A 15,469-nucleotide genomic window follows, 5' to 3' on the forward strand; every position below is an offset into this window, starting at 1 on the left:
TCAAAGTTGGTTTTTAATAGCTTTTTCTGGACCCGCATAGCATGATAAGTGATAATTGGACACGCACTATTTTGGGTCAAATTTGTTCATTGGGTTTGCAGTATTTTCTCTTTTTGTTAGAGCAAGATCATCTTTGTCAGTTTTTTGTTTATGAGTTGTCAGAAGCCTGTTGATTGCATTTGTAGGAGCCCAAAAATGTGTTACCACAGGTTTAATTGTGTTGACATAGGACAGATGAAAGTTAAGTATTTATTAAAATTTTAGTGTTAAAAATAAAGAGGAGTTAGCAGAGTGTCGGACACTTCTTTGGAATTTTCTCAGGTCACTGCACACCAACCAGACCGTTAAATGTCTTGATAACTGAAGCTAGTCCACTCTATTTACAGTGTGGGGCAAGTGAGGGCCAACATTACGAAATCCGCTAAATTTATAACAATTTATGTCATGGTTTTTTCTACACAATTAGGAGCTGAAAGTACGATTTTTCTACACATGTGTGGTAGAAATCGAAGAATTCGACCATACCAATCAATCATAGCGTGATTTCAAGAGAAAAGCAGACGGAGTTAATCTCTTGACCAGATGAAGCTAGTATTAGGACTTGGAAGTCCAAATCACTCTTTACAATGGCCTGTGTATCTTGTTGAGGAGTCTTGGGTCCTTAGTGTTCGCCCAATGAGACGGGAGAAGTATGATCAAAACATTGCCCTCAAGGAGCGGTGATTCTTCATCAGTCTATTAAAGGTGTTTCTGAGTGCTCATCTATATAATCAAACTTAATAATTAATTTAGATTTTACTTGGTTTCGCAACTGGGAATTTGGCTGACATATGCTAAAATAAAACAACATAAATTTTAAATACTTTTCTATATTATCATCATTATTATTATCATCATCGTCATCACGAAGAAATATGTATATTTAATAAATGAAAGCATCTCTTTCATCCACATACCGTTAAAAGGGGGCGCGCTCCGCGCCTGCGCAAAAGACACAACACTGTAAATTACAGCTAAATACAATGCTTTTAGAAACAGTATTTGGCTGAAATAACGACGATTTCATGTATGTTTGGTTCGAGGCTTCAAGACTTTTAATACAAGATGTGTATAAAAATCCAGGCCCCGGGATACGGATGTTACGTGTGTATAAATATCAAATCCTTACAAGTAAATAAATGTTCAGTGCAGGGTCACCAAAATAAGCGCCAAAATGGCGCCCACTTCCGAGATCCGAATAAAAATCGCAAAAAATTAACGCACCTTCTTGCACAGCCATGCCAACAAACTGGCTGCCACATTATATGCCTAATAAAATAAATTTAATTATTCTAATATTTCATACTAATTAATGCCAAAAGAAAACAAAACTGTACACTTGTGTAAGTTATTATCCTATACCAGGGCCGGCTCTTCCGAGTTCGTTTGATTAGCTAAGGGTTACGTCACAGGCAAGAGAACAACCGGCCCTTAAGAGACAACTTTGGAAGGCCATTTACGCGCCGCCACTGCCTCACACCGACAATAATGGAATTACTTTTACTAAATTATTTTAGTACGAAGTGGATTTTTCGTTTTCACCTCTAAAATAGACGCGCAAACTACCTACTAAATTTGGTCCAAACATTCTAATAAATACACTTAACGCAAGCTCATCTGCTTTAGAAAGAAAACAAAATGGAGGGCGATGTTCTTTTGATTTTTACTACTAATAACTACGTTTTTAAATCAAACAAAATGCTTCGCTGAAGATTAATAAGTTAATAACAATTAAATAATGAGCAAACCAATTACTCCATTAGCGGAAGATTGCTTTTTAAGTACTTTAAGATGACTAGCGACCTTTCAACTTGGCAACGTTGTAATACAGGCGTTACTAGAGAATGACCCAAATTCAAGGGGAGATCCTCAAGCCATACGACGAAATCACATTTTACTTCATTTTTACCGCTGTTCATGTAGTTTTTGAGATCTCGACGGTTATACTTAAGCTTGAGACACCCGCCACTGGAGGTCTCAGATTCGTTCCTTACCATTGATATTTCGAAAATCTCACGAGACAGATATCGACCGTATTCTGGCAAAATTAGATAGGTGTAGAAAAACTTCAGCATTTTACATTCGCCGTCACTGAAACTTGATAAATGGAGATTGAGGAACTTTTCACCAAATGCCTAACTTCTAAAGGTAACCCATCGAATATACGTATAAAAAATGACCAGTCTAAACGGCGGAATATGTCCTCGATAACTTGACCACCCGTACCTCTTACTTTGCACATCCGCTGCAAGTAGCGAAAGCAAAATTTTTATTCACTTTCTCACGGTATCGGATAAAAGTGAGCCAAATGGCAACTTATTTTTGTAAATACACCTGACTTTTTCGGGTTTCATTGATAGTGGAGCCACGGCTGACTAAAATTTCTCTGATTGTATAGGATCGGTGGTGTTAGAAACTTCCATAAGTCGTTCTTTAGAGATAAAATGTGAAAATGTGATAATTCTTTAAGAAGCATTGAATAGGTAATGTCGGCCCAGAGAGAAAAGTTTTTGTTAAAATTGAAAGTTGAAAGGATTGTAGAATGAACTGAGCTGAACTTTCTCGAAAGTTCTGGAACACGGAATTGGTGCGTTGATAACGGGTTTCCTTTTCCATTATAATTGCAGTGCATAACAAATTTAAGAGCCCTAACTGCGCGTCTCCAGCCGACCCGCTCCGACAGGCCCGCAGCCTTAACCGAATCTCGGTTGTTAATTTAGATCAATCTTTCGGGTCGGGTTTGACCTCTAATATCTAGGCTTGGGTATGGGTTGGGTCAATATTTTTCGTTTAATTTTTTTCCTTTTGTTTTTCATATTAAAGTTTAGAATTACAGATATCCCCAATGTATTATTACGTTACTGCTATTGGATAAGCCCTCGGGACAGGAAAAAGACAGGAAAATTATTGCATTTGAGGATTATCGACATGAAAGTATTGATTGGCAGTTTCGACTAGACTTCGTAATGGAATGAACACCCTTGGATGTCGGGATTCGAATTAGTATTTTCTGAAAACTACCGAAAGTTTCTAGAAATCGACGCATTCAGACATTATCTCTTTCAGATTAAAATTCTCTCGGTTCCCGACCACTAAGAATCAATACTCTTAGGTTTGCTTGACGCTTCATGACTTGAGAAAATTAACTTTTTCCGCGATAACACATCTGAGGAAATTTCTAGAAGTTAGTGGAAAACGGAGTTTAAACTCCTGGGAGTCAAAAGTTAACAAGAGAGAAAACTCTTTAAGGTTTACTATCGATCTCTTGAGCAACAACGGTATCATAATTTAATCGGCTCTTTAGTTTAGGAGAATGGTAAGGTTCGAATTTGAGACACCTTATACAGGATGTCTTACTGTATTTTCACCAAAGGACATTTCAGATCACACTCCGTAAAGGTTTAAATTAGAAATTTATTATTTTGCTGTAACTCTTCTAAATCAGCCGTAAATTTAAACCAATTACCAGCATCAATCCGCCCAAAAAACCATAATGCTTTTTTTAATGGGACATCCTTTATTTCCTGCATCAAGTATTTTTGGAATCTTAGTAGTCCCAAAGATCCCTTCAGTAAACACAAAACAACTAACCCTGTACAGTTTCCTGTATTTTTCAACTCAGGAAAACAGATCTCTTAATTTCACGGTATAAGTGGCATCCTGTAAAAACATGTTACTGCTTTGTTTGACAATTTCATTATCAAATTGGTTAAAATTTACGGCTAATTAAAAAAATAGGAAACTTTGTTAATTTAAACATTTGTATATAATAAATAGTCACAACGGAAAGATCCATTGGTACAAACATAGGGAATCACCCTGTACAACCGACCGACAGCGCTCTAAAGGCACTGTTCAAAACGCTAAACTAAACACACCTACCCAGCGTCCCAAAGTTGTCTGTGATCCTCACGCGCGAAACACAACTAAGGCCCATGAGAATATAATAATATGTACAAGAAACATTGTTAACCATCAGAAAAAATTATATGCTGTTAGATATCTACAAAAACAATATACAATGCAAGGTATTCGCGAATCATCCCGACTGCTGGTGATCGATGTGAATCGGCGTCGATGGTCAGTTTGCATGATGACCGTCCTGGTCCCGCGCCTATTTTACATATACATACAAAAAAAAAAAAATAGGCGAATCGACAGTCACTATTTACGTGTAACGTGGAATGTCAAATAATATCGACCCGGGTTTCACATCACTGGAATATTGAAGCGTACGGAAAATACAACGATAATTACGTAGCGTAGTCCACCTTGTCCCAAGGCAGAGTGAAGTCCGCGGGCGCCCGGAATTCCTCCAAGTTGAACGGATCGAACGGGTCCTGGACCATCCCTAAAAGAGGGTCGAAGCTCATTCCTACCACGTTATCGCTATGCGGAGCTGCGCTCCCATTGGTGCCCAACGAGGCCACATATGGAGCCTCGTTAGGCATCAGCGCTTCCAGCCACTCATCGGTGTCCATGGGCACTTCGCTCTGCAGGTTGTTGTTGTCTAGGTTGCCCTGCTGCCCGAGGTCCATAACCAGCTGGTTGAAGTCCATGTTGTCCAGCGACTCAAGCAACTCATTGGGATCAATTCCGCTCAGGGCCGAGGGCTCGGGACTACACCTGTCGATCATTTGAACGTTGTTCTCAAGGTCTGCAGTCACTCCTTGCATGTTCGGGTAAAGCGGCTCCTGTGCTTTGGGCCCTGCCGATCCGGGCGTTGAAGGATATGAAGCGGCACTGGCAGGGAGCTCCCCGTTTTTAATCAAAATCTCCAGCACATCATCCACGATTTGACTCTTAACGCTGCTCTTCTTGTTCAACTGTTTCGTGGCCTCCTCATAGAGCGGCGGCGGCTTGGGGCTCTGACTCACATCCCTATACTCGATTTTAATCTCGGGCGGCTGCTTTACCTCCTCAATGTACTCGCGTTTTACATCCGCTAACAAAAAGTTGGGTATGTTGGCCTTGTTGTGACCATTCGACAGTTTAACTGGCGGCTTGCATTGCATCAGTTGATAAACAAACGTCGCTTCCGTCCCGTTGAGCACGATCCCCACCGAGGGGGAATTTTTTTGCTGCTCCGGCGCTAACACCAAATTCTTTTGATTCTGAAACGCTAGGTGCTGTTGTTGCTGCAGCCGTTGCTGTTCCTCGTTCACCTGGGCCTGCTTCGTCTCTGCCAGTAGCTGCTTTACTTGCAACGCAATGTTTTGCTGTTGAGCCTGCTGCTTGGCCTGCAAGTGCTTCTGCAACAGCAGCTGCGTGTTGTTCTCCGCCCGGTTGGTATTCAGCGCCTGCAGTTTTAGCTGGCTGAGCGTGAGTTCGCGCTGCAACTCCTCTATCTGTCTCTGCTGCTCCCGCACTAGGTCCTCGTTACTCTTCTCCGGAGGTTTATGAATGGAAGGGACGGGGCTTGGGGGCTCTCCGATATCCATCAGCTCTGACTGCTCATCTTTGACCTGTGGAGAGTCCTGCGATTGGTCCATACTGGTGGCTGTCGACTCTACCGAACTGGGATTGTGATTTATAGTGTCAGAACTCTGACTCGAGAAAGATTTGAGTCGCTCAATAAGTTGGGGTTTGCATCCTGAGACTGGAAGACTGCGCCTCTTGAGTTCCGCTTTCAGATCGCTCACTTTCATATCTTCAAGCTTGCCGGTGATTCTGCTGGGTGTTGAGGACGATTCCGATGAGGTAGAAGGTGCCGGAGAAGGCAGTTGAACATTCAGGCTAGCGCTACTGCTGGGACTCGAAGCGCTGTTTGGAGTTGGTTCAGTGGCGGTCTTTTGAGGCCCTGGCAAGATAATCTGGGGAAATTTGTGCTGTAACTGCAACTGAAATTGCAGAAGCAGTGTTTGCTGTTTCAGCAGCAAGTCATAGCTGCTCTCTCCGTTGCTGTTTAAAATGCAGTTGCTCTTCTGCGCGCTTGGCGGTCCTTTGTATTCATGAAACTTAATTGTTCTGGCCTTAGGAGCCGACTTAGACTTAGACTTTTTCTTGTTCTTGTCCTTGCCCGGGGCGTCGCATTTCAGCCCGGATGGTACCACTCTAGTGCTCAAGGGTAACGGTGGAGGTGGTGGAACGGGAGTAGGAGTTGCAGGTTGAGAGGTTGCACTCGGCACCGGACTAGCAATCGAAGACAATGGACTCAGGCTCGACGTCGACGATACTAGAGACGCGGGACTTGCCGCGCTTCCTTGAGACAGCAACGGTCTGCACAAGTCCGCAAACACTAAATCACCTCCATTGTCTTTAACAGGCGCGGCTGTGGTCAGAACCACGGCGGTTCCTTCAGAAGGTCGGATTAGGGACACCACGATGCCCGCAGACTTAGCTGCGGTCTCGAGCACATCACTAGGTCCCGGACTCACAGCACTGTCTCCCTCCGAACTGCCCTGGGAGTCCTCCTCGGGATTAACGTAATTAAGGGGATGTTGCGGCCGTTTTAACGCGCCCTCGCTGGTGGCTTTGTAAGGGATTTTGCCTGTCTTGACCGCCTGTTCGATCGGCTCCTCGGTATGCAGGATGTTTTTCTGGATCAGCTCCAGCGGCCCTGGCCGATGGGAAAGTTGGTCATTGAGCTGGTCGGCCAGGCGAGCCTTCTTGAGCATGCGCTGCCGCTCGGCCAGGCTCGGGTCTGCGTGCAGCGCATCCGCCTCGAGAATATGTCTGCGTTCTAGTTCTTGTCGGGGCGGCCGTTGCTGGATTTTCGCCTTCAGAATGTCACCCGTTCTCGCACGTTCTGCCGACCGGCGTTGCCCGTGGGCTGAAACAACAAAATCTGATGTTAAAAAATAACCTTACGATACGTTTCATTTTAGAATTAAAAGCAAACTAAAGTATTACAAATCACAATCAAAAGAGTAATAGAGGCGACAAAAAACTACTATGACAAGATAGTCCTTAGTGATGACCAATAAGCCTTGTACGCATTATTTGTGAAAAACTTGTTTCGATAGTACGCCAAAGTCAATGTCATTGCAGCCGTCTGTATTTGTTCTTCTAGCATGGGAAGGAATGAAATTGGAAAAACCACCTTGAAATGCTTTGTAAAAGATAAACTTTGACGTATCTGAGTAACTCTAATCCATATTCAAGCGTGCAATGAACTAATTTCACGTAAGTGCAAGCAGGACGCGGATTTTTCGCATTTTTGCTGATTAACTAGAACAAATTGAAGAAAAAACACGGGATTATGTCATTCCTCGGGCATCGATCGTTGTTCAACATTGCAACACCGCGTCTTAATCAATGCCAAACAAAAGATACGAAGGTTATTAACTCTTTTTCGGTATTTTTATCCTGCAGCCTGCTTTTTCTTTATCGAAAACGAGCGTTTTCGATGGGCAATTTGCAGCACATGTGGATTAGAGGAATGTGTGCCTTTTCGAAAGAATTTAAAGCCTATAAGGCGCCCATGTGTTGTTCCTTCGGTCCTCGCTATGACAGCGTTTCGTAATCGAATTTCGGCGGCTCCTCGAATCGAATCTAAATCGTGCTTCTTCAACGCCATTCAATGAAAGTGAAATTTATGCCGCACAATGTCGTCGATTCTTTCAATATTTGCGTGTTAACGACCAAATGTCCGAGGAACTGCCCTTTACAGAGTGTATTCAATCTCTGTCCGAGGAATTTTATCATAATTAAGATTGATGCGACCAAATTCGCTTGCAGTTTTGATTTTTGGGTCAAATCGACCTAACAAGCAGATTTCGTGTCGATAAAATTAGTAATAAATCACTAATACTTACGGGGCATTATTCCCTGCGCTACCAGCTGGTCTAGCGGCCTCCGCAGAAGAAGTTTCACCTTGAGGGCTGCAACAAAAGGAACAAGTTAAGACACCCACTCTGGCCATTAAACGAGTCAAAATGTGGAAAAAGGGACCCAACCTGAGAAAAACGCGTGGTCCGGCAGAGTTCATCTTTCGATGTCTGCGAGATTTTGGGTCACCGAATGGACGGCACCGAGGCACATTCCACGTTCAAAGGGCGACTGGGGTGACAACCCGACAGGTTCTGTTGGTAAAGATCGGCAAACATCCACCGAAAACGCACAGATGTTCTGATCGAAATGCGACCAAATGGTGGTAATCGACCGGCCAATGTCAATGCGATTGCGACAGGGAGAGAGACGAATAAATAAACAACTGCAGGATTGCGAATAAATGAAATTCGAAATTGGACGATGGCCGGGCGGAACGCATAGTGGGATCCCCGCCCCGAAGACCTCGGCCTCGGGCTAAGATGTGTAGGCGCCACTTGTCCGAATTTTTTCTAAAATTCTTATCTTTGTTAGTTATTACTTTTGACCAGTGATCCGATAGAAAATAGTGTCGGATCAAGCTGACAGATATGCAAGGGATCAGAATATACCCAGACTTGAGGGATTCTATAAGTCATTATGAACCAAAGTGTCACTAATATGCACGAATACACGTATGATTGGTTTTTGTATTTATCGCGTTAAAAAAAAACGATTGGGAATCGACCCTCTGTCATCCCTAACACCCTTGTTCGTCGCTCCAAATCTGCACATGGTTATTTTCGTAGTAGCCGGTCCAAACCAGATCGCAAGCAATCTAAAGCCGACGAGTGACGTCAGATGATTCATTTTCGAGCAATCCCAGAGTAACACGTCGAAAACGCTATGAGACAGGAATGTAAAAACCATTTTCTCGGGCGTAAGCCGTTTGGAAATTATAGCGCTATGAAAGTGCAAAAATGGTTGGTGACCGCGATCATATCACAATAAATAAAAATCAGAAAGCGGTACTCTTAATGAAATATTCGTAGAATTCCGGAAAGAAAAATTGGAAAATGTGAAATAGAAAAAAATTATTCTCAGATTTTTTAAACTATTTATGTTGATTTTTATTATCTATCTATCTATAGTAATCAATGGCAACCAGTGGAATGGGCGCAAAGCGGATTTGCTTGCACATTTCCATTTTGCAATTTTATTACTTATTTCATATTTCTCGTTTCTGCTTCTGCGTAAACATTAAAAATTCCAAACTTAAAATAATTTCCGTGACTAAACCTTTAGTATAACACTTAATAAAACCTGTCCTAATGAGTGGGATTTTAAATTAACAATTTGCATATAATTATTACCCAACAAAAAAATTAGTAACGTGGGACGGAATAACATTAAATTAATTACGTCTCGGTTAAGTTTGTTGAGAAAGAAAAGTTTTTGTGAAGTGCTCGCAAGAAGAGCTGAATCAAGCAGTTGTCGCCATCTATCAACGGGCCGTAAAAGTTGCGGATATTGTCTAAGGAGCCATCTAAGGAGATTTCTTTTTTGTTAAAATATGAGCAAAAAGGAGGGAAAAGAGCCGAACAAATCGCAGGAGCCCCGGTCCTTGGCAATCGTCTCGACGGACAATAAAACAGACTTATGCGAAGCGTCTACGAATGTTTGGCAGATTAAACAATTAAAGAGAGCAAATATAAATAATAAATTCGACTCTCACGCGCCGAGCAAAATAACTCGTCCGTTCCGGCCGCCCACAATTTGTTTGTGTCAAAAGGACGAAAGTGCCACTACCTGAACGTTTTATTATTAGACTCTTATGTAACATTGAAATTATTCGCTGTCTTTCACCGTATTATTATTATTGCTAAACCTAAATATACTGCTGTCAAAGTTTTTCTGCGAAAATTGGCTCGGAATCCGGCGCTATTGAGATCAATCCATGCCCCAAAACATTTCGTCCCACTTATTTTTTTAAACTACGCCAAACTATTTTTTTAAAACTCACATTCCTTGTTTTGATCCATATGGATCGGCGAAGAGTCGATAATCGCTTTCGGGGGCGATTCCCGGAAGGGGGAAGCAGAGCGACTTCCATTCGCCCCTCCACCATTCCCCCCACCCTCCGCCATGTTGTCCTTGAACCACTCCGGGTAGATGGCCGAGATGGTGTCCACCAAATCCCGGTCCAACTGGAGTTGCCAGTATCCGCTGCCTGGATCACTTCGGTGACTCGATTCTGGAAGAAAATCAAAATTTTCTCGTTAGGACTATACACTCGCATCAGTATAATAATTACAAAAATAGATTCATTGTAACGCTCACTATCAATACCGTAGGTTAGTTGTTAGTCATCTGTTTTCACTTTTGCATAATTTTCGCTGAAATATTACGACTTTGTTTTAGACGAGCGTCCACATGGAGGCGGTGACGCCAAGGGAACCCTCCACACTCCATTTGGAAAATTTGGCAACACTGTACGACGGCAGTAATTGACAGCTGCCATTTGGGTCGAAGCTTAATTAAACCACGTTGGCGTCTGAAATGGTCCAATAACATTAATTGAGCGTTCGTAATAATTTACGCAAACATGGATTTCGGACCGTCTGGACCGTTGCCAGAAAAATGCCTCATTTCGAACCGACGGAGATGTTACGAAACAGGGACTCGGCTAGGTTTAAGCCTTCGGGAGACGACAATAGTTAGCAGGACCGGACCGGTGGTGGTTATATGAATTATTCTCTTTGAGAAATCAACTCGCTGGCAATTTTTGCACGCAATGATAAATATGATTTATACTAGTTTAGGATTCAATTGAAAAAAACCCAAAATTCTGACACCCAGTATCTCAAAAACTAATTGTTTTCCGACATATGTTTATATTATATTTTTGAGTTAAAACATGATTCTCCATCCTATGCCAGAGTCGTATTAGAATAGACTATTACTGTAAGGAACGTTTTTGCGTATATCGGGTAAGTTTTTTGTGGTTAGTTCAAGTTAGACGAGATCTCGGAAAACCGAAAATCTTACCTATTTAAAGCACCACGTGATAATTGTACTTAAGCCATTTCTGGAATATTAAACCTTTTGAGATTTTACAATGTATGCGTATTCTTGTCAATTTCCTTGTCGAATTTTATGTAGGTTTAATTTAACGAGAAAGTGTAAATGCACTGTTGGCAGCCAACAACACTTCAAATATGCTCCTGCATAATGGGAACAGTGATTATTGCAAAAACAAAATACTTTGGAGAAAATTAACCTTGGAGAACATTTCTGAAACGCTTTGTTTACTAATCTCATTCTATATCGACATCATCAGGTTTCCAAGTCTTTATCCAAAATAAATAGCATTTCCTAAGAATCCAGACATCTTTAGTGAATGCAGAACTAAATTCAGCAGAATTGAAATAATTCAACAAAAAATTCACAAGAGTATCCAAGGAGTATGAAAAGTCTTTCAGAAAAATTATAGATCCCATTGAGTTCTAAAAATCTTTCCAGGCACTCGGTATATCTGGAGGAAAAAACCGAAGAAGCACAAAAAATCTAGTGAACCATACTAGCTCAGGAGCGAGTGCGAAAACTGTGAAGAATTTCAAATATTTCAAAATTCGCAAGAATTCCTCTAATAGACTAATAAAGGAAGTTATCAAACTTCTACATTCACGTTCAACTTAAGATCGAAAACATCTCACAGAAAAATAAAAAAGCTGTTTCCGAAAGAAAGTGTCAAAAATCATTTTTTAGGCCAAAATTCCAAATCCAATTCTAAAATCACTACACTGCATCAAATGAAATGATGTGTCACTGTATTTTCATGCACAGAAATTTAACGCTGTGAACCAAAATAAATAAGGTAAGACACAAAAAGTTTCAGTCAAACAAACATGAAGAGTTTAGTGCTTTGAAAATAGTTTTTGTAATAGTAATATGAAGTATAGAAGAAGGCCCTTAAAGTTCGCGCAATACCGTTAAAGACGAATTATCACATAATATTTTTATTATAAATGTTTTAGTGGCCGCATTCAGAGAAGAGCAGCACTGTGGCGCTTTATTGAAGCTGCTGCATTTTGTCTTAACGCTGACTCAAAAAGGTAAAGCGCATTACGCTGGAATCAGAAATTTTTAATCTGTAATTTTCAAAAGATCAATTTAACAGTTGCTTGTCAGATCAAATTCAAATTCTGCAGCGCTCCATATGTGTAAATTCTCTAAATGCCACCACTATCACAATTGATTGAGATTTTCAGGCGTCAAAATATGCAGAGAAGTGTTATGAATTTGTCAAAGTATAGAGGCAAGGCGGAATTAAAATGTCTAATACTGCTTGACTAGTAACCATATATCATTATCAATAATCATGTAGCTATCATAAATGCAGTTTTATGCACGCTACAGTGTACTATAATTGTCGGTTATGGTGCATACCTAATAAAAATGTAAAAAAAAACGCAAGTTATATCAACGATTTTCAATGCATTTCGAAAGTTAAAAAATATGGCATCCTGTTTAATATTGGCTCTCACACAACCAGTCTAGGAGATTCCGGAACTCGAAAATATGTCGCAAATTTTCAAAAATGAGTATGCTGTGTATCAAAAAATACTAATAATTCTTTTAAACCTTCAAAATAGAGAATCTAAAAATTACTCCAAATGAAAAACAAAACGGACAAAATTGCCTTGGACGAAAAGAAATCTCTAGGAAATGTTTAAAAAAATACCTTGAGTATTTCTTCCAAATTGACTTTTAGTTGGAAGAATCAACATACGGTGCGTGCAAACAACCAATTTAGCAAATTTACTTTGTGGAGCAGCAGACATGCCTAAAACACTCTGCGAACGCCCGACAAGGACTGTGAACGCGCCCCCCTACAAACAAACAAAAGTTCCCCCTTTCTATGCTAATTAAATATTGCTTTAACAAAAAGGCTTCAGCTATGAATTACAATTATTTGACAGCGAAACGCAATTATCATTTGAATAAATTCAGTTTTATGTTGTTGTTATTATTCGAATGCACGTGTAGTCCCAAATTATGGATATACCGCATACAAAAGCATACCTCAATCGACGCACTAATAACAAACAACCCCGCGCCATTTGTCACGGGTGCTGGAAACATCAAAAGGTCATTAAATATTCTAAAGGAAAACACAAGGAATCGCGTGAAAACCATCGAAAACACCGCGTCTACGTGATACATTCCCGCCCACCCGGCATTTTTTCTCCAATTGAACAAAACAATCGAAACCCGCAGTAGAAATGTGGAAGGTCACCGGGTACTCATTTACACACACACACAAACACCGAAGTCGGTACGGGTACGTCAAAAACTGAAGCAAGGCCGTGAAGAGGTGTTATGCGAACGGCACCGGAACTTCTTACCCACCAGTTTTTGCTAAATTGGGATATTTGCGGAAAAAATGCATAACATGGCAGCGCTGTAGATAGAGTGATGTTTAACGGTAAAGGGATGCCAAAAATAAGGTTAGAAAAACTGTCAACGTCGTTCGAAGGAAAACGGTGACAATTCCACCGTTAGGATCTCCGCTCGCGACGGCGTTGCCTCAGACCAAAAAATTTCCCTAATAATGGGAAATCAGATTTGGACGAAAAGAAATAATGGAGAACACGACAATTCCCGGGAAATTGCTAGGAGACGCTCACAAATTAAAAGCTAAATGGTTTGGAACTGATCTTGGCACCTGGTGGAATCACAATTTGTCTCCAACGCGATCAGTCTAAGCGCCTGTTCGAATTATTTCCGTCGTCGTAATTCTGTTTATTGTCCCGGTTTCTTCATATGAGAGTAAATGCACTTGCGAACAATACATTTTTTTCCAAAATCTACTTGTTTTGATTCATTGTTGAAAGTCGACCCTAAGCAACGTTGTGACGAAAAAAAGTTCTGCGTGCACAGTGTTGAGAGAGCTAATATGTGAGAATCAAAAGTATTTTACAATCGCGCCGTAATTGCAACTTTTTGCACTACTAGAGTTAACTAGAATTTATAAAATTGTAATAAAGATTAGCGGTGACGTTTCACTTGAGAGTAATTTCCATGGTAATCATGATAAAATAATAATGGGAATGATCACGAAATAACGGCCAATTAGCTCCCTAGGTAAATAATAATCTTTATGCATATCATGATTAACCTGTTTTTCACCTATTTTAGAAAAAAAGGCGAGAAAACGCACTTCTCAATCATTTACAATATTACAGAGCTAGTAGTGGAAAAAAATAGTATAAGGACAACAGTTACATAAGCGTTTGTTGATAGGAATGGTGGTGCGAGGAATGAAAATAAAGTCGTAAATTAGTTTAATGTTTAACGATTTTTCAATTTCTTTCCAAAATCTTTGATTTTCAAGGCAAGTGAGAGCCGAAACAAAAATCAGTTTATTAATTGAGCATTTAAGTGAAAATATTCACTCGAAGAGTGCTTTAATAATAATAGAGATGCAAATCCCAAGATCGGAGAAAATTACTTTTAACTCACGAATAAACGAAACTTAACTCACAATAGTGAAATGTTGCGCACGAGCCGCCAATGAGGGCTGCACTTGCGTAAATGTGACTTTTTTTGACAACTTTCTACAATAAGTAATAAAGACTAAACCTTCTTCTTAGAAGATTGCAAGTGATATTTTCAAAATATAGTCTTTTATAGGAAATAGCGGTACCTCTCTTAAATAATTTTTAGGGTACTAAGGGTTTCATTGTCTCCTCTATTTTCCCTAATCTAAAATTTAAATTCAAGTAAAAACCTGCTTATGAAGTTGTCACCGGAAAAACAAAAGAAAAATAACCCCGAAAAACATTTCACTACTAACCTCATCAAATGGCAACATAGCAACATTCTTTTATTTTGACAGCTCTTAGGACGGCCCACGCGTAACTTATATATCATTGACCGAGGCCCTGTTGCCGCTGTTTAGTTTTCAGGGTAGTTTTTGACTATTTATTTAGTTTCTCTTAGTTTAAACTTCAGGCATGCATACCGAAAATAGCTCTTAAGTATACCATAAACTCAGCGGTACTATATGCGCCATTCGAGCCGTACTTGAAATAAATGTTTATTTTGGTTATCAGAGCGGCAGCTGCAAAATATTGCACGTTTCGTAATAGGTAATAGCCGATTGAAGCGATTTCAAGTGCGTTTGTTGTTGAAAGGTTCGATTGGAAATTTTCTAGCGAATGCTTCCAAGCAAATGACCCTTTCTGGGAAAATTTTAATAAATGCGCTTTACGTAACGGCCCTCTTGTTTCCTTGTTACGCTGCGAATTAATAGCGTTAGGAGTTTTCAGACTAGTAGAAGTAAGTATCCGCACAAACTTCTTGAATTTGAAGTTGTCACATAAATTGCCAAAGGGAGACGCTAATTGCCTGTCTCGGCACAAACCCCAGGCCCAAACGAATATGTTGTGTCCGTCTCGCATCATTCTCTAAATTAATTGGTTGTTAATTTCAAATTTCCATTGGAATCGTTTTCTCGTAACGAGCTTGGTGCAATTAATTCGACATCGTTTTCAGAAAAACTCCAGCGCACAAAAAGCCTTTATTTTCCACTTAAGAATAAAATATTTAATGAGGGTCTCGTTACAGAGTGCTAAACGCCCCTGTTTGGGACTTTCATCGTCTCTGGATTGAGCCT

At 40.4% G+C, this 15,469-nt stretch overlaps 2 protein-coding genes across 6 annotated transcripts in view; one reads left to right on the plus strand and one right to left on the minus strand.

The window, feature by feature from the left end:
• LOC136412049 (protein-L-histidine N-pros-methyltransferase) overlaps positions 1-15,469 on the plus strand; it is a 210,724-nt gene that overhangs the window by 114,790 nt on the left and 80,465 nt on the right. The gene's annotated exons all lie outside the window — the stretch shown is intronic.
• Positions 854-15,469, minus strand: part of Mrtf (Myocardin-related transcription factor) — a 44,272-nt gene continuing 29,656 nt past the window's right edge. For 3 of the 4 annotated variants that reach the window (XM_066398383.1, XM_066398374.1, XM_066398390.1), the window contains exons 2-4: positions 9,812-10,042; positions 7,797-7,862; positions 854-6,811 (exon numbers count right to left, since the gene is read on the minus strand). In XM_066398383.1, the coding sequence (XP_066254480.1) occupies positions 4,293-6,811; positions 7,797-7,862; positions 9,812-9,935 (2,709 nt within the window). In that variant the 5' untranslated portion in view covers positions 9,936-10,042 and the 3' untranslated portion in view covers positions 854-4,292. Of the gene's footprint in view, positions 6,812-7,796; positions 7,863-7,937; positions 8,308-9,811; positions 10,043-15,469 lie in introns of those variants that run through there. The other variant, XM_066398398.1, reaches the window with a different exon arrangement.

This window comes from Euwallacea similis, chromosome 1, assembly GCF_039881205.1.
Source record: "Euwallacea similis isolate ESF13 chromosome 1, ESF131.1, whole genome shotgun sequence".
NCBI classification, from domain to species: domain Eukaryota; kingdom Metazoa; phylum Arthropoda; class Insecta; order Coleoptera; family Curculionidae; genus Euwallacea; species Euwallacea similis.